Raw genomic sequence first — 18,127 nt, 5'->3', positions numbered from 1 at the left:
GAAGGCACCACACCATGTGAGCTCCATGCTGTCACTGCCGGCCACCCACCGTTGGCGGAATCCGAAGTGCGGACAGGCGCCCGTGCGGAGCTGGGCGAGCACGGTCTCCGGCCGTCTGGTGAGCTCAGCGTCCTCGTTCTTCTGGTGTGGAACCGCTGCCGTCAAGGAGCCCCCGTGTGCCAGCGTGTCGCATCGTGCAGCGCGGTTCTCGCGAGACGTCGGCGTGGCATCGGAAACCGGTGGCCAGGTTCGCAATTCATGCAGTTGTCCTCGTGGCAGGCCTGGAACCAGCTTCACTGCCTCGCACCCAGCGCGAGAGCTGCAAGGCAGTCGCAGCCTTTGGGCGTATCTGTGAGAGTATTATTACTGTGCAGTGCGGCGATCGCTCCTGGATTGATGCCGGCAAGTGAAGCACCACCTTGTCCGCAGCAACGCCAGCAACTTCGAAAAAACGGGAGAGGCGCTGCCTGTACTCGTCTTCTTCCTTACCCTCGAAAAAGCAAAAAGCAAAGGAAATCAGGAAGCTGCTACTCCTCCTGATGTTCAGCAATGTAGTCCACAGCAGCCTCGGCGTCGCCACCGCAGGCCGTCAGCGCCTCACGGCATAGGGCCTCGTCCTCAAACCCCATCTCACGCAGGGCCGACAGACCACGCTGCACCGTTTCCTCGGACAACACGGAGGGGGATGCAGGCACCGGTGCTGCCGCAGTCGAAGGCGACTGCGCATCGGTAGTGGCAGTTGTCGGTGCCGAGGGGGGCGTCATCATGGATTGCATCATCATTTGTATCATGGAGTTCATGACCTCCTGATCCGGGCCGCTCGACGACGCGGCCGCAGATCCACCCACAAACGAGGATGCCACGGGGTCGGTAGCAGCGCCATTAGGAGAGGAGGCGGCAGCGGGAGGAAAGCCGAAGGGGCTGAAAAAAGGGAAACCCTCGGCGTCGCCGAATGGAAAGGCACCACCTGTTTGGGACGCAGCCCCCGACGCCGTCGCGGCCGGCGTTGCCCACGGGTTCGGCAAAGGGTCGTTGTTTGCCTCTTTGGTTGGGTCCGGGTGGGCGATCTCGTCGCTCACCTCGGCTGTCGACCTGCCAATGCGGAGCTGCCGTTGTGCGTCGGTTTCCTCCTCGTCCTCGGTGAGCTGATCCATGTAATGATTGATCATCTGCTGGCCTCCGGGCAAGGCGGCGATGTGAGCAAGCTGCAGCTCTGCGTTGCGCTCCATCTCCCGCCGCCGCTGCGGGTCAACGGAGGACTTCAGGAGCATGCGCAACGTGTCCGGATCCTTCAGCATACGCGCCACCTCGGGTGATTTTTTCTGCATCCTTTTGATCATGGGGTTCATACTCAGCATGCCCTCAAGAAAGGCAGGGTTGTCGGCGAGTGTGTCTACCATAGAGTCCATCGCGGCCACCTTCTCGCGCTCTTTCTCCTGTTCAAGCTTTTTTTCCTCCTTGGACGGCAGCATGCGCAGCATCTCGGCGCTCTGGGACTCCACCACTGGGCGATCCGTCACGTTGCAGAAGAGCTTGCGCTGCATGGGATGGGGCTGCTGGCTTCGGAAGAGGCGTCTGCGCAGCTCTCCCCAGGTCTCCGCATCATCTTTAAGGAGCTTGCCGTTGAGCGAGACCGTCATGACGACGTCATCGGGGGCATCCAGCATCGCCGCAGCGACACCTTTGACATCCCCAACCGTCATGTCGTCGTCGATGCAAAGCGCGAACTTGTCACCCTTGCTCGAGATAATCTGGTACTCCATCGTGGCTACCGTATCGGAAAGAAACGAAAGAGTGAGTGGACTTGCGACAGGGGACGGCGGAGGAGGGGGCTTGCCGGGCTTGTGCGCTGCCGACTTAAACCTTCTTTGTATGTGTTTAGCCGGCACCCGCTCTTGCTCCAGCTGTGGTGATGGACGTGTGTCTCGCAGTGCCAAAAAAGCCAGAGGGGGAGAGGGGTGATGAACACGCTGCCGTTTGTGCGTCCCTCGACTTACGCAACACACGCGAGTGGAGAAGAGGTGGGCAGCTGTGCGTGATGGGAAGGCGCCGTGCCGGAAACAAGCGGCGAAGGCTTTCGTTTTCAACGCGTCCGTTCGCCTGATGCTTGCTTTTGGCTTCTATACACTGTTGCGGATTCCCCATCGTCATCCGTAGTGGGCTGGTACCAGCAGGGCCATCATGGCCGCGAGTCTCCTCCGCACAGCGCCAGCCCAGACCTCCCCGCCAACACCTAGAGTCCGCAACCAATACCCGAGGGCCGGATGCAGACGGCTTTGCTTCCCCTCAAAGAGTGTGGTACCGGGCCCTGAGATACCACGGTGAGGGGACTCGCAATCATAAGGTACGTTCGATTTTTTTCCCTTTCAACGCGTCCACTTTCAATCATACAACATGAGTTCAACACTCCACTGGATCTACCCCCACCCTGTTTGTCACAGGTCCATCGCGTGGCGCGAAGCAGCGGCAGACGCGGGCTAGAGCACTGCGCCGACGCAGTCCTCTGAGAGCACGGTCCCCTGGCTCGTACTCTGCCCACCCACCCGCTCTGTAGATTGCCTCACAGCCACTCCTCCATCATGTACAGGTGCCCAACTCGCGCATCTCTCTCGGGGTGGCTGCTTAGCCTTCCTCTGCCAGGAAGCCGTGTGATAGCCAGGTAAGATGCACTCGAGTCACGCGGTCATTCTGCCCATCACGTAGATGGCGCAAATGTGTCCCTTGTCGCAGGTCGCCTGACGCAACTCCAATCCACGACATAACTGTCGGCATCAGCAGCAATACATCGCGTCGACCTACCCACGACGTAGGTGCTTGACCTCATCACCACGAGAGGTGTTTTAGCATTCACATGGAATGGGGGAGAGTGGGGGTGGGGGGTGGGGGGAACTGCTTGACTCGCCACCCTCCCCCCCCCCACACACAGAGTGAATGCGAGCACTGGGCCCTTCGACATCACGCACTGCGGGGTGTCGCCTCAACGCCAGAGATACTGCGAAGAGCTGCATGCGAAAAAAAGAAAGGCGTGCGAGCGTTCAAGAAAGTGACAAAGGAAAATGCCAGGATCAATGCTGGAATAGGTGACTAACGCACAGGGCTGAAACGACGACTCGCGGCATTGTCCAACACGTCGCTGAAGGTCGAAAAAAAAAAGGCATGCCCATGTGCGTGTAGGTGTCCTGCAGCGTTCCTGTGTTCAAAGAGGTCGGAATCCGCAACGTGTGAGAGCGAGCAAGGAAGGGAAACGTCGTAAAAGATACCAGCACAGATGCAGACACACAACGCGCAGTTCTGCGCTCCTTGCTTCACTTGCGTTCCCTTTCGATTGTGACGTGGAGTGTGGACGACGGTGAAGACAGCAGGCCCTGGCGGTGGTGATCGGGGCGGGGGGGGAGGGCAAGTACACGAGCGACATGACAAAACATACAAGGCGCACAGAGCAGACGACTTTCTCTGTTCCGCCTTTCTCAGTCAAGAATATCAGAACCGGTGACACAGACAAGGCTATGAGGAGGACTGGCTCAAAGGGCCCTGTTCTTCACCGCACGATGCGCCGTAGAGGGTAGAGAAGATGGGAAAGGTTAGGTGTGTCCCCGCGCCGCCGCGCATGGTGCGGAGCAGCACCTCGGCATCTGTGGTGCCATCAAACCGCTCTGCCGGGAGGAAGTAGTTTATGCCATTCCACGCTTCCAACGGCGACGTACACGCCAGCTGTAGGACAGTGGAAGTGAGGAGAAACGTGAGCAGCTTCGTTGCCTCCCCGGGAGGCGGCACTCGGATTTTTGTTTGATCGCTGTCGGGTTGCACGATGGCGAAAAGGTGGCGCACCTGCGTCTCCGACATCCCCAACTCCTGTTCCTGCCGCGTACATGCTTCCGCCCGCTGCGTCAGTGGAGAGGCTGCATCGCCGACGCTAGTCTCCAGCAGGTGGCCGATCGAGGAAACCCAGAAGGCACTCGTGCTCGGAATGCAGTGCACTACGTCTTGTTGCCACCGGCGCAGCACACGGACGGCACGTATCACCGCAGCTGGCAGGGCGGCTTGAATGCAGGGAAGCGAAAACCCAAAGGACGTTCGAAGCGGCCCGCGACGTTCGGCGTGTCGCTGACGCTGCAGATCTGCCAAGGTGACATCAGGGTTGGCAATGGAGACTAACATGCGTTCACGAGCATCCGCATGGCGGTGGTCTACGCCGCTCGGCACGGCGAGCGAAAGCTCCAGCAAGTCTGCTCCGCGCATAGCGCACCGCTTATCTGCCCATATAGTAGGCCAGTCAACGCTTCGCCGGCAGTAGCTGGGTGCCTGTCGCTCTGCCCGGTGTGTGGCGGACGCCGCGCCGACGGTGCTGCGCGGCGCTTCAACTCTGGTCACCGCGTTTACAAGCATTGGCGCCACCACTTGCGTCACATCCCGCACCTCGACGCCGCCAATGTACACGATGGCGTCTGGGCAGCAGAGGATGGGGTGTGCGATGTCAGACGGCGGCAATGACTTCGATGGCTGTTGAGGAAGGGCAACAGGTGGGCTGTTTGTAGCGTCGGCAGCGTACAATAGAGCCCACCATGATGACGCTCCAGCCTCCGCCCAAGTGGCAGGAACGATGTGGCGGCGTGCCAAGATGCGCTGAAATCCAGGGGTCTCTACTGTCAGACCTTGCCTCCAAGCTCGGCGTGTGTGCAGCTTTGCCTGCCATGCGTCAAACGAGCTGGATATGCGGACCTCACTGTTATCCGCAGTGGCAGCACTACTCGCCACCGAGGTGAACAGGACAGTGGCGGACGGGTAGCAGCCCTGGACAAGGTCGACGAGTGCATCGGCTGCTATCCCTTTTACGCCGCATGGGTTCCGTAGCCTCATGGACGCATTCGTACGTGGTCTTCTGCGGAACGACGAGAAGACACACACAAGGATAAGGGTGGACGGAAAAAGTGCACCATGTGAGCCTGCTGAGTTTGCCAGAACGCGTCGCCAAGTTGAGGCATCGAGCATGCAACGCCAAAGAAACAGACGTACAGAGGAAGACAGGGTGAGCGTGGGGAGGGGGGAGGGGGTAAAGGCGAGATGCAGCCAGCGGATCAGGAACTGCGGCGAAAAGCGTGCAAAGCGAACGTCATGCATAGGCCGAGCCCGGGCGCAGATGAAGGCTATTGCAGGAGACCTGCAGGCTATGCTCCTCTGTTCTCTCTACATCGGCATATCAGCATGAGCGCACGCGCGCGCGTCTGGCGCTTTTGCGTGTACGTCGGTAAAGTGAAGGCACATAAAGAGAAGACGGCGCGGAGCGAAAGCGTGAGCTCGGTGAGCGGGAGCGGGGGTGCGTCACAGCCAGCGTGAGCGCACCAGGGAGCGGATGGCGATGAATGAATTGGCGTGAGGGAGGGAGAGTGGTGGTGATGGTAGAGTCTCACCCGCCGTGTTGCTCGCTCGGTGAGCGCATGCACCGACACACGCACGCGAGGAGGTAGAGCTAGCAAGACTGGGGTTTACGCCCGCTCCTTCCGCTCACCTCAGCAGAATCCGATAAACGCTTGCCCCCATTACCGGCTCTAAAGGGCGCCCACGACACCAAGGTCGTGCGAATCGTCATACCAAAAACTCTGCCCTATGCTCTTTTCATTCTTTATGTGTCTACACGGAACCACGACTGTGGCATATTAGTCTACGTTTTTTTTTTTCTTCGTTCTTAATCAAGAGAGGCTACATGCATGCACGTACCTGCGTGCGTGTGCGTGTGTTCGAGCGTGCGTGTGAGTTTTTGTAGGAAACACGGAGAGAGGAGAGTGTGTTAGAGAAACAGCTGAAAAAAGACGCAGCACAAAACATTAAAAACGAAAAAAATAGAAAGCGAAAAAAAGGCAGAGGAAGAGAAAACGCGTGTTTTTGTGTGTGTTAAGCGTAGCGAATAAGCGACGGACGACGAGAGAGGCAAAGAACAGGTGGGGCGGGCGGGGCAACAAGATGGAAAGAAATCCATGAAAGCTGTACGAAAAGGCGTAAGTGAGGGAGAAGGCAGGATACAGCCGACAAAGGTGTAGCCAACAAGAACAAACGCATCACGCCACTTTCTGTTTCGTCTGCACTTGCACTCACACTCAAACACATACACACACACGTGCATATATATATATATACATGCCTACATACACGCACACATTCACTCATAGTCGCCAATACGGGGTAAACATACGGTCAAATCGCACCCAATCCGAATAAGAGGGAGGAACTAGAGCAGGAGCTCCATTTCACAACCATTAACGTGCAAAACGCCAACAAACCGAAATGACAAATGAGGAAGAGGAGGTCACAAACAAAGTATGTGCGTGAATGGCCGCCACGCCATGCGAATCGATATCCGTAGGCGCCTCTACGGTTTGTGTCTGGGTGTGTGTACGTATGTATGTATGTATGCATGGCGGCGCCCATGTTGGTGTGCCTGTTCCACATCTCAGCAGGGCGTCGCAAACGCATCTCAGCAGTGGCTTTCCGAGACCGCGAAGAGCACACACACACACACACAAACTCACCCGTGAACTGCGCAGAGAGCACACGAAAAAAGAGAGAGGCACCGCCCTTACATTCTTGCATAACGAGCTGGTGTGCGTAAAATGACAACAACACGAACAACGCCATGGCCGAAGAGGAGAAGGAAGCAAACCGAGGAAACGAAAGACGCCAAAAGGAGATTTAAAAGAAGAGGAAGGGGGAGAAACATGTAAGAAACGAGCAAATAGGGGAAAGTGCAGGGTGGGCCGCGCACGTGTGTCTTTGTGCGTGTGTGTGTTTTCTTTTTTCGTAGAAGATTGTACACTTAGATGTATATATATATATAGATAGATAGACACCCATGCTCCCCTGCGCGCTTCCGCCTCTCGTCTCTCGTCTCATCTCGCACCCACGCTCTCGATCTCGCACTGGTCGCTAAACGGCGGCAAGAGAAAAGAAAAGGTGACTGCTATCCTTGTGCGTACGTGTGGACGTCACTACCGTCCGTCACATCTGCGTTGTGGAGTAGTGATACATGTTCTTCTTTTTTCTTCTCTCTTTATAAAGCGGAGGAAGGCGAGAGTAAAACGCAAATCAGAAACATCCAAACGAAAAAAAAAACGTGTTGCACAAACGGCCCACCGCACAAGCACAGAGGAGCAGCCGCATGTGAATTTACACACGCCATGCGGCACCAGCATTCGCATCACGGAATAGCTTCCGTTCTGCCTCTGCATCCGCCGAGGGTCTCGCATTGTGTGTGTGTGCCTTTTTTGTTTGTTTCGCATCCGCCCTCCTCGCCGTCTGCGCGTGTTTCACAGCCAAAGAGCCGCCACAGCCGAGAGGGCACCAGCATCCCTCTTGCACCGAGCCACCATTGCATCACCTTTGGCTGGGCCCTGCGCTTGTCTCGTTTGCTGCCTTTACCGCTTTCTAGCGCTCTCGACGGCTCACCGATGCGCCGGGAAGCTTTTTCCCCTTCGCCATTTTTGCAAGTTCTGCATTCTTCGAGCGCGTGTGTGCATGCGTGCATATTTTGTCGTTCCCCTGCAGCTCCTGCTCTCGACGAAAAAAAGAACAGGGTAAAAAAAAGACGCCACGAAGGAAAGGATCTGGGATGAAGGGACGGTTTCGGCAGTTGAAGCGCGTCTGTTATGCGCCTGACCACAACTATGACCTACACTGGTAGAAACACACATAAAAATGCACACGGCCAGGACCTTTTTTCGCGCTGTCGCTCGCTCCCTCAAGAAGCGAACAAGCTGGCGGAGAGAGTGCACGGTGCAAAACCACAATTCGAAAAAAGACGCGGGCAACGACATGCAGAGAGAGGAGAAGGCGGACAGAAGGACGATCAAGTTTGTCCGGTGGCTCGGTGGGCGGAACAGGCATTGGCGACAGAAAAAAGCCCCCCCCCACCACCCCAAAAAAAAAGAAAAAGGAGAGAGGGACAGCCAACACGGAGTGAACATCGCGGGGGGGATGATTTGGCCCGTATTGGCGCGCGACCAGACAGAAAGATACAAAGACCTGCACACATCACAGAGACAAGTACAGACACGGACGCTCAGGAGAAGGAGACGCTTTACAGCCGTGTATGCGTCAGTGGGAGCTCGGGCAGTGTACTGGACGCTCCCAGACCGTCGCAACAAAGAAGGGAGTGCAAGTTGAACCAGCCATGGGTTGAGAGGTTTCGCCCAGGCGAAGCGAGATGGAGCCCGTGAGCTCTCGATTCTCGACGTGGATCTCCTGTCCTGCAGGTGCATCGAACGGCTTACTTGTAGAGAGGGCGTTCTCCGAAGGACTGGGGTGGGTATCCAGGGTATGGTGGAGCTGACTCCTCATACGTTGGGAGTCCCTCTTGATCCCGCCGCCGCTGCTGCTGCTGCTGCATGGGCTGCTGACGGGCATCACCGCTCGCCGTCTGCGACATGTCGTCGACACCAGAGCCTTGTGCACTGGCGCCGCGGCCACCACCCCTCCGGTTTCCAGAGATGCTATGGTCGCTCATGGCTCGCTTTTCGTGCCCGCGACGACCTCCGCTGTTGATAGCATCCGCCTTTAGCTCCTCGACCACCATTGAATCGCGCGGCAGGCGAGCCTTCTTGGAGAGAAGCGGTGCGTCAAGCGCGATGTACTCACACATCGCGTCCACCTCGTCTGCTGTACGGGCGAGCCATACGCCACCAATGTCGAAGAGAATGCGCTTGTGCAGGCTGCGAACAAGCGTCAGGTCGGCCTCGCTCTTGCAGTACAGAAGATAGCACCCCGCACCACGGCTCTCGAGGTGGCTCGCGCAGGCCCCGCAGGTGCGATGCACAAGCCACAGAAGCTCCGCGGCCGTCGTCTCGAATCGCACTTGGCCAATGAAAAGGGCAATCGGAAGACTGCTCTCGCCAGAGCCGCCGCTGCCGGTGCTACCATTCGAGCTCGAGTTGTTGCCGTTGTTCGCGTTGGGGCCGAGTGTGCCAGCCTTAGGGAAGACGGGAAGATTGGCAGGGAACTGGATGTAGCGACAGCGATCTTTCAAGGCGCGATGTACCACCTCGGGCGGCAGCGCGAACGTGGTGTCGAGGCGCACGCTGTGACCTTGTACGAGGCGGGCATCCGCCAGCGGCGGCTCCGTGCAGCCGTACGGGCCGCTGCGCTGCATCCTGCGGGACGCGGCAGCACTGCTGTCGAACGCGCTGGCCTGTGGCGAGTGTGTCGGCGTGGACACCTGTATGGGACTGGAGCTACCGGAGTAGCTGAAGGTGTAGGGATTGTGCCGGCCGCTGCGGTCCGCATCGGGGGCCATGTCGCTCGGCATCGGCGTCATGTACGGCGAGCGGGTACCACCCTTGGTGAGGCAAGTGACTTTGATAGGACTATCCTCTACCTCAATGAGGGTGCGGCTGTTGTGACGCCCCAGCGGCGCTTTATAGTTCATCGGCAGCGGCTCAGAGTACAGCGAAGCGGAGAGGGGATCCTGCTGCTGCGGGGGCGTTCCGCTACCCGGCGCTGCAAACACGAGCGGGGACGTGGGAGGTTTCTGCTGCGAGTAGGTTGAATGCGGCGTGCCCATGCTGGGGCCATCCGTAATGCCTCGGCCGCGGTACGGCTTCTGCGAGGGATAACTGCTGTTGCTGTTCTGCATGATGGTAGCTACGCCGCTACTGACACGAAATGGAATAAACCAAAAGGTACCGGCAGGTTAGATAGAGAGGGTGGTGGACGGGTGGGGGGAGGGAGGGCGCAATCGGAAGCAGAAAAAAGGCAGTGGATGGTCGAGAGCACGAGCTGTACAAAGAACGAAGACAAGAAGAAAAAGGAAACCAGCTAGATTAGCTTAAAAACCGCAACCAAGAAACGCACTGACAGCATAAAAGAGAAGCACCTCAAGGAAAAATAAAGAGAGCGATATACAGGGAGTCCAGTTATGCGGGAGTCGATGAGCAAGCAAGTGCACGAGACAAGCTAGTAGAGCGTGTGCTGAAGATGCAACTAGACGCGCTCCTCGTGTTATGCGTCTGCGCCAGTCAAACAAGGCGAAGAGTGCAGGGCCACCTTCTGAAAGAACGAGAGAAATAAAAAATGACTACCACCTCAACGAGCTCGACGGTGCTGCAGAGCGGTCGGCGCGCTAGGTTGCGACGCTATAAGGGAGCGAAGGCGCTCAGCAGAAGGGGCCGGGCCGCAGAAGCGAGGAAGGAAAAAAAGGGAAACTCTACGATTGTGTAAATCGCGTGCAAGAGGAACTGAGAGGGCGAGAGGAAGTGAGGAACAGCGATGGCAGTGATGGCTAAGAGTTAAAAAAGCGAAAGAGGGCATAACACAAAATACTCACACACACACACACACAAGCGAAAAGAAAGAGTAACACCGTTACCCTGAGAGAAAAGAAGAGAGGGAGGGAGATGCAAAAACCACAATAAAAACGGAAAGAAAAAAGCGCAAACACACGTACACACAAAAGGTGGGTGGCAAAGAACGAGAGAGAAACAAGGAGGGGGAGGGAGCTGCGTCAGTGGGGCGGATGTAGTCACGGCGGCGAGACCTCTCGTGAAAAACGAGAACGACTACCGAAAAAATTATATAGATGCCAAACCGACAGAAACGAAAAAAAAAAAAAAACGGGCACACACAACACAGCAAAAAAAAAAAACAAGAGGAGGGGAATACTGCGAAAGCGTGCGCTGGGAATCAACGCACACAGACTCGAAATGCCGGAACACGCCAAATCACGAGGAGATATAGAGTGGCAGGACAGAAAGGAAGGGGAGGGAGCTACAAACAAACAAACACAGGGGAAGCAGCACAGAAAAAAACAGAAAGAACAAGTGGAAAATAAAGGTAAGAGAGGCTATTAGAATCGAGCCACAACGAGAACAACAAAAGAAAGCGAGACAGACGGAGTACGTGAGACAGTGAGTGAGTGAGAGCGGGAAGACGAAGCGAAAACAAAAAGAGTGTTTCTTTCTTTAGTTTTCTAAATGTGGTCTGTTTTTTTTTTTTTTCGCTGCGGGCACACACACGCCCACTCACAGAGACACACACAGAGACAGACAGAGAGAGATGCCCTCCAGAGAAAAGAGAGAGTGGAGAACGAACACACGCAGACACGCACACACCCGTAAACCAAGAAGAAAGATGGAAAACGCAACGTTCCGACCACCGGAAAAAGGCGAGAGAGGGCGAAGCAAACGAAAGAAAAATGTGAGGCGATGATTTGAAAAAAAAAAAAAAAGAGAGACACCTGCAATCTGTCGAGAAGCTGAGCTAAATGCGGCTCCGCAAGCAGACAGGGACAGGGAACCAAAATGCAGAGAGAGGGAGAGACGGCGGACTGATGGAATCGAGAGAGATCGAGACCAGCACACACACACACGCACACAGACAGACAGACGGACGGACCGACAGAGAGAGAGCTGGCAAAACGAAAGAAAAAAATGAAGGCAGCCCAACAACGGAAAAGAGAAAGAGAGACAAGTGGGAAGGGTGGTGGTGGTAGTGGTAGTGATAGTGGTGATTGTTTTTGATTTTTTGGTGTTTTTGCGAGTAGGGAAAGGGGGAAGGAGGAGGGGTCAAGTGAAACACAGAGAGGGAGAGACTCAGTAAACAGTAAAACAAGTCAAAAAACGGGAAAAAAAGAGAATGACGGTCAAGGGGAGGGAAGTGGATGGGATGAGTACAGGAAGGAGGAGGGGAGAGAGGGGGTGTAAAGGGATGCACGTTGCAATCAAGGCACACACACGCACACACACAACCGCGAAGAAATCACGTTTGCGTAAGTGCGCACGGAAAATACCGCGGTGTGTCAACGTGCCGTCCTTTCTTTGCTCAACCAGATAGTTCCTCCTTTTGGCTCGTCTCGTGCGGTATCCTCCCGGATGTCCTCGATATAGTTCCTTCTGCCGTATGTCCCGTCTGAATGTTTTTATGTTGTGGTTCTGTTTTTTTTTTTTCGCTTGATGTAATCTGTCTGAGTGATGCTCCACCTGTCTTGTGTTCTCTGAAGGGTAGACACGAGCACAAGAGAAACAAAAAGAAAAATAAGACAATGAAAAAGAAGACAGAAAGACGTATGTAGCACTGAGCGCCAGATGCAAACTACAAACAACAAAAGAAAAAAAAACGAAGCTGTGGAAAAGACTTGAGTTTCTGTTTATTCCTTACCGCTGATTCGACGCTGCCGTCCTTTGATAGCGTCCCGGAGTTCGTTATCACCCCCGGAAGAAAACAATAGGGCTGCCCCTTTTGAATGAGCGGTGCCTGCGGCGTCTTTTGCTGCTGCGACACGATCAAGAATAAAGAAACAAAGAGGTATGCTCACAGAAGGAGAGAATACGAACACGCATACAAGTAACCTCCCCAAAAAAGCCGACAGTAGCATCAACGTGGCAGGAACACAGCGGAGGTGCGGTGTGGCGAGCAATGAGAATAGCGAGGCCGCAGAGCACTGGGTGCACGGTAGAAGCGCAGAAGCGCGTGATGATAAGAATCAGAACAATACGACGAAGCAACAGCACCAATTCGGATAAGGCTCCGTGTGTGAGGGAGGGTGGTGATAAGTCACGGCAGCGGTGCAACGGCGTCGCAGATATGATTGGTTGTGTTCCTTTACGTAGGTTGCGCGGGGCGGAAGAGGGGTTGAGTGATCCTTTGCCTTTTATTATCTTTTTTTTTGAATTTCCTTGGTAATGTATTTCTTTCGTACCTTCACAGGAAAAGTTACAGCGGCAACACACACGGGCACGAACAGAGCACAGGAAGACTATTCGCACGCTTCTTGCTTCGTTGTCCGGCACCTGTTACCTGCCCTCCTTGGTTCGCGCTCTCGTCACGGTGTTTGCCTTCCTTTTGCTTTCTGGATGCGTTCCAAGCAGAGCGATTTCCTCGCCGTCGATTGTCCTTCCCCCGTCAGCGCGTCTCTCGCCGAGTTGCTACGTTGGTGCGAATCACTATCCGGCTGAAGAAGCGTTTATTGCCGCCTCTTCTAGTTTTAGCCGCAACTGTTTTTTTTTTTTCTAAGTTTGGTTCCCCGCGTGTGCGTGCGTTTTCTAATTAAGACGCACTAAAGAGAATACTTGCTTTGTGTTGGTGGTGGTGTCTTCACGTATTCTTCGCTGGTGTGTGTGTGTATCGTTGTCTCTTTTTTTTTCTTCGAGGTGCGGGTGGCGGTGAAGAACGTGGAAAAGAGGTGAGAGACGGGCTGCTGGTGCTGCTGCTACGGCGGCGGCAGCTGTCGGTGCTGGTGTTTGGGGAGGCCAGACGAAAGTGAACAAACAAAAAATAATAGTAATAATAACATAAAAAAAACACGGCTTTGATGCACTGTTGGGGAGGGAGGCCGATAAAGGGAAAGGGGGAGGAGGCGGCGGCGGCGGCACACTTCCACTGCAGCGGCAACGAACAGAGAGGAAGGACGTGGAGACATGGGAGAGAAGCGGTAATGATGCACCCGGAAATCTGGCCAGTCACAATGACGCAGTCCAATATGTTGAGATGCAGAAGCTGTATGCGCAAGCAGCTCCGCGGAGAGAGGACCAACGGCGGTGCATCAGCCACTTGTGGACCGCTCTGCATGCAGATGTGTGTGTGTAGGAGGAAGGGGAGAGTGCGCGGCGGCGAGGCAATCACGGTGGGCTCTCATGTGCGCATGCCAAGTGAGTAAAAAGCCCACGCGCTCACGGTTGCTCTAGGTGGTGTGCCAGATGGGCGTCGCGGTATCGCTGCAGATAGGCCCGGCGGCACAATTGCACGCATGGGCGCACACACGCAGAGAGTCCGGTGATGCGCTTTTCGTCCGAACCACGGCGCACACCAGGGGGAAGATAACGCAACGATTGACAAAGGGCCACGAACGTGCGGCACACATCCAGATACTCGAGATGCATCTCTCTTGCATTCCGAACTTCCATGAAGCTCCCACCACCACGCCCCTTCTGCTTCTCTCTTTCCCTTGTCCGTCGGGTTACTCTATTCCTTTTCCGCTGCCATCGTGAACACTGCCGCAGACACGCTCTGCCTAACAACAGTGAGCTGATGAGGGCTAATTTACATCCGACATCACGCTCGTGATGCTCAAGACCACACACAAAAGACAAACAAGAAAAAAGGCGAACCAAGATAGGGTGCAGCTCCCCCTGACAGAAGTGGTGACGTGGTGCCGAAGAGCAGATGGCTTCGCAAATTGCCTCAGCGCACACCGTCGGCAGTTGTCAAAGGTCGTGCACCACGCAGATGTGCCGAGTGAGTGCAACACGCAGTGCAGGACAGAGAGCGGTGAACTCCTCGTTGGTGATGGCCGAGTAGCGCCACTGCGCCGCCTTACCGCCAGTGCGGCATTGGCGAAGCACCGCCGCGTTTCCGTCGCTGTCGCCGACCGTTTCCGCAGTCTCACTGGCTCCACTGTAGCTAATGGTAGCGCTCGCCGCTGTGCGCTCCACCTTGGCTGCACGGAAGCGACAGAGCTCGGCCTGCTTGCCGAGGGCCAGCGTTCCATGGGGTCCGCGGGCGTACGTGACAGTGGCGCCGCCATTCTCAGCGGCCAGTTCGGCGGCGACGGTGACTCGCAGCGCAGCGTCAAGGTCTAGGAGGGGCTGTGTCAGCACGGTCACACCCGATAGGAGGTGATGATCCTCCATCACCACTCTAGTCGATGCAGCGGTTCGGCCACCGTTGCGAGGCCCCACGTGGCTGGCCAGGGACGGCAGACGCAGCAGAAACTCGCCCTCTTCCAGTAAGAGGACATGGCGCGACATGAACGCGTATCGGCAAAGAACTGGCGCAGCACCGCTGTCGCGACCCTGCCCCGCCGAGGCGGGGCAGGAGCCATGACTTGCGTGCATGTGCACAGGGGCGCAGGCAAGGTGAACCGGGTGGATGTGGGCGAAGGCGCTCATCGGGGTACGGTGGACAAACTGCTTATGCAGCAGCTGATAGGGAGCGTAGAGGTAGAAGAAGGCGACGCGGAAGGGTAGTGCCCAGAGAACGACGTCGTCTGTTGCTTCAGTGAAGACGCGCACGGTGCTACTGCGCTGCAAGACGGTCTCCGAGCCGGGCACTGCAGCGCTTACATCAGTGGCGGAGGACGGATACTTGGCGTAGATGGAGAGACAGTCGAGGATCTCGGCTTCGCCGACCCACTGGCCCGGCAAAACTCGGTTCACTTGTCCCGGATTCACGCCGACGTGGAGCTCCGCGTAGGTGCGCGTTTCCTGCAGCGATACGGGAAGAAGGTAGATACTGTCGCACACGCTGCCCTCCGCGTAGAGGGTGTGCCCATTGCGCACGAATACCGGGGCTAGGTTTTCCGAGACCTTCTGCAACACGTACCCCCATTGGACCTCCTGCTTCTTCCGCACTGACCAGTACTCTTCCTCAGCAGTGGTGAGAAAGGTGTCATCGCGTGCTGAGCCGCGGCGCAGTCCCGGCGGGGCCTCGGGCTCGGGAAGCACTTGCTGACGCAGAGTAAGCAGGAGATCCGTGGCTGCCACCGCAGCGGCCGACGGCGGAGCCAGATCCGTCGATACCACCGCTTCGAGCGGTTTCGGGACGTTGGGCCACACCGGCCGCCCTCCCAGCACGGTGCGCTGCGCCAGCGATCGAGACATGAAGGCGCATCGCGCCACCTCGGTGCACTCGGCACTCCACGTTGCACCCGCCGGCGGAGGCACTGTAGCCACGGCAGCGGCCGAGCTCTCGCTTGTGTAGTCGTAGCTCAAATATGCTATCTCTAAGCTCGGCGCCACGTTCGTTGCGGACGACGGGCTCACCGAGCTGGAGCCAAACTGGGAGAGCCCGCCCGTCATATCGGAGGTGCGCGAGGTACGAGCACTTCTTCCAAAAGCGGATGTCTCGACTTGTGACGTCTTCGACGTACCGTAGCGACGTATCAGAGCAGTAGACTTCCCAAGGAGCCACGGCACAGCGGAAACGCCGCGCTCCACCGCCATGAGCACATTCTCACACATCTGCGCCGCCCACAGCCCTCGTGTGACAGACTCCGGCGAGGTCGTCGAGGAAGCGTCGTCGGAAACTGTCGCCGCCGCTCCATCCGCTGTCGCACGCTGTAGGCGCAGCTCATTGAGCAAGCACTGTGCGCGCAGCATCTCCTTCTCGCTATCCGTGACGAGCGTGTCGTCAAGCATGAGTGTCGTCAAAGACGGCGTCACTTGCACCAGCCGCGAAATGGCCGGCACCAGCGCCGCCGCCACTGGGTTGCCGGAGAGGTCCAGCATCTTCAGCGAGGGGTGACCCTGCAGTGCCTCCAGCATGCTGCGCAGCACCGCGTTTCCGCCTTTTGATCCTGTGGCATCGTCAGGCACCGTGAAATCCATTGCGAGGTGCATAAGTCGCAATGTTGTCAAGTGCGGAAGCAAGGAGCACATCACCTCCTCTCCCTTGCTCGAGCGACGCGCGCCCGCACCCCAGAGTGGTGCCATCACGGAAGGCAGCGTGCCCATACCCTCCTTGCCGCCCACTGGCCATCGCTGACTGCGACCCCGCTGCACGGTCACACATTGCACGCGAAGCAGGTCAGCAAGGGCCAGGAGCATGGTCGGCCCCACGTAGCAAACGCTGAGGTCGATCTCCGTCACAGGGGAAATGAGCTCGTCCGCACACTCCCGAGCGTGTTCACTGGTGCTGGCATCGTCGTCTTTGGCTCCTGCTACCGAAGACGGGCGAAGCATATCTGCCCAGTACCGCGGCACGTGCCCGGCTCCGTGGTAGGAGGCGAGCAGAGAGAAATACTGGAAGACTAAACTCGACGTTACGGGGGCCTGCTTCGGTGCAGAAGACGAGCCGGTGTGTGACGCGCTGGTGGTGCTACCGTCGGCACCATAGCCCCAGTTTCTCTCCGTCTCACTTTCGGCTTCTTCTGCGCAGCACGCATCGCTAAGGGCCGTCTGATACGTGCCACGGCGGGATTCGCCGGCAGCAAGGCTGCTTGCCTGCACCACAACCTGCATCTCTGACAAGAGACAAGCCTACTGACACACACGCACACTAGTGCGGGGCGTTGGCGTCCGTAAGGCAGATTTTCAGCTTTGCCGTTGGTTTCGAATCGGGGGGGGGGGACAGCGGCGCGTGTCTATCTTGGAGGGGAAGGGGCCGAAAGCCATAAAAGGGTGTGTGTCATGACGAACAAGAAGCGCTGGGAAGTAGCACAAATAATTTTGTTCGGTGAGACTCTGTGTTCTGCGCGCTTACAAGTGACCTCTCTGAGAAGACGACGGGAGACACAAGCACACACACATACACACACATATGTAGAAAAGCACAAGGCAAGCGCAGTGGTGTGGTAGCACACAGAGAGCATGAGAAAGGAGACACGGCAAATGCCGGCAGCAATAGCGGACGGAATGCTGTTGCCTCAAACTGCTGCTGAACCCTCAGAAAAGCAGATTCCTGTTCTCTCGGGCCTCGAAACCGAAGCGCTCACTAGTGGGAAAGCGCGACCTGGAGCGCAGAAGAGCGGTCGAGCAAGAAGGCAGAGCGGCACGTTGCTTCCCTGTCACGAAAAGGGCAGCAACAACACGCAGGACACAGATGCGCCGTCAAAAATCTCCATCCCTTCCACCGGATTTGCATTGCTCCTTCACGTCCTTCTGATTCGATTTTTGTTTCGCTGTCACCATCCTTTTTAGATGGGCAACACCACACACATGCAGTGCGCTATCCTTTTTTTTTGCTGTTTTCGCAGTTGCCGCCGCGGATGTCACTTTAGCGGCTTTCTTCATCCGCTTGCTCACCCCTCCTTTGCTTCAAGACAAAGAAGTGGAGAGCGAGAGGCGTGCAGAGGCCCGCAAGCACTTATACATAAACACACACACACACACATATGTATATATATCCGAGGAGAACGGGTAGAGGAGCACTCGCGCTACAGCACAGCGCCGTCGGCACTCTTTAACGTCCCACCACTCAGATACACACGCACTGACACACAAAGCGAACCACACAAACTACTAACGGAAGCCTGTGAGGGCACAGGCGCCCACTGTGTCGTCGTGTCGCCACCTTCTCCGCCCTCTAAGCAGCGAGGCCACCGTCGACAGAACAACAAAAAGCACAGTAAAAAATTTTTCTCGTTCTCAACGCGTGGCGATTCGCCCACGAGCAAGTCGACTGATATGCGCGTGCAGCCACAGCTCACCTA

At 56.6% G+C, this 18,127-nt stretch overlaps 4 protein-coding genes across 4 annotated transcripts; all 4 read right to left on the bottom strand.

Moving 5' to 3' along the window:
* Window positions 1-527: 527 nt before the first annotated feature.
* LDBPK_270570 (hypothetical protein, conserved) lies at window positions 528-1,763 on the bottom strand (the record flags this gene model as incomplete). The annotated part of the gene is made up of 1 exon (XM_003861865.1): window positions 528-1,763. One exon carries the CDS (start codon window positions 1,761-1,763, stop codon window positions 528-530), a length of 1,236 nt encoding a protein of 411 aa, XP_003861913.1.
* Window positions 1,764-3,504: 1,741 nt separating this feature from the next.
* LDBPK_270560 (hypothetical protein, conserved) lies at window positions 3,505-4,989 on the bottom strand (the record flags this gene model as incomplete). The annotated part of the gene is made up of 1 exon (XM_003861864.1): window positions 3,505-4,989. The coding sequence occupies one exon, from the start codon at window positions 4,987-4,989 to the stop codon at window positions 3,505-3,507; it is 1,485 nt and encodes a 494-aa protein (XP_003861912.1).
* Window positions 4,990-8,257: 3,268 nt separating this feature from the next.
* On the bottom strand, window positions 8,258-9,619 carry LDBPK_270550 (hypothetical protein, conserved; the record flags this gene model as incomplete). The annotated part of the gene is made up of 1 exon (XM_003861863.1): window positions 8,258-9,619. One exon carries the CDS (start codon window positions 9,617-9,619, stop codon window positions 8,258-8,260), a length of 1,362 nt encoding a protein of 453 aa, XP_003861911.1.
* Window positions 9,620-14,183: 4,564 nt separating this feature from the next.
* LDBPK_270540 (hypothetical protein, unknown function) lies at window positions 14,184-16,937 on the bottom strand (the record flags this gene model as incomplete). Its single annotated transcript, XM_003861862.1, has 1 exon — window positions 14,184-16,937. The coding sequence occupies one exon, from the start codon at window positions 16,935-16,937 to the stop codon at window positions 14,184-14,186; it is 2,754 nt and encodes a 917-aa protein (XP_003861910.1).
* Window positions 16,938-18,127: the final 1,190 nt, after the last annotated feature.

This window comes from Leishmania donovani, chromosome 27 (assembly GCF_000227135.1).
Source record: "Leishmania donovani BPK282A1 complete genome, chromosome 27".
In the NCBI taxonomy this organism is placed as follows: domain Eukaryota; phylum Euglenozoa; class Kinetoplastea; order Trypanosomatida; family Trypanosomatidae; genus Leishmania; species Leishmania donovani.
The sequence above is the reverse complement of the archived record's forward strand: the minus strand, read 5'-3'. Positions and strand labels throughout refer to the sequence as shown.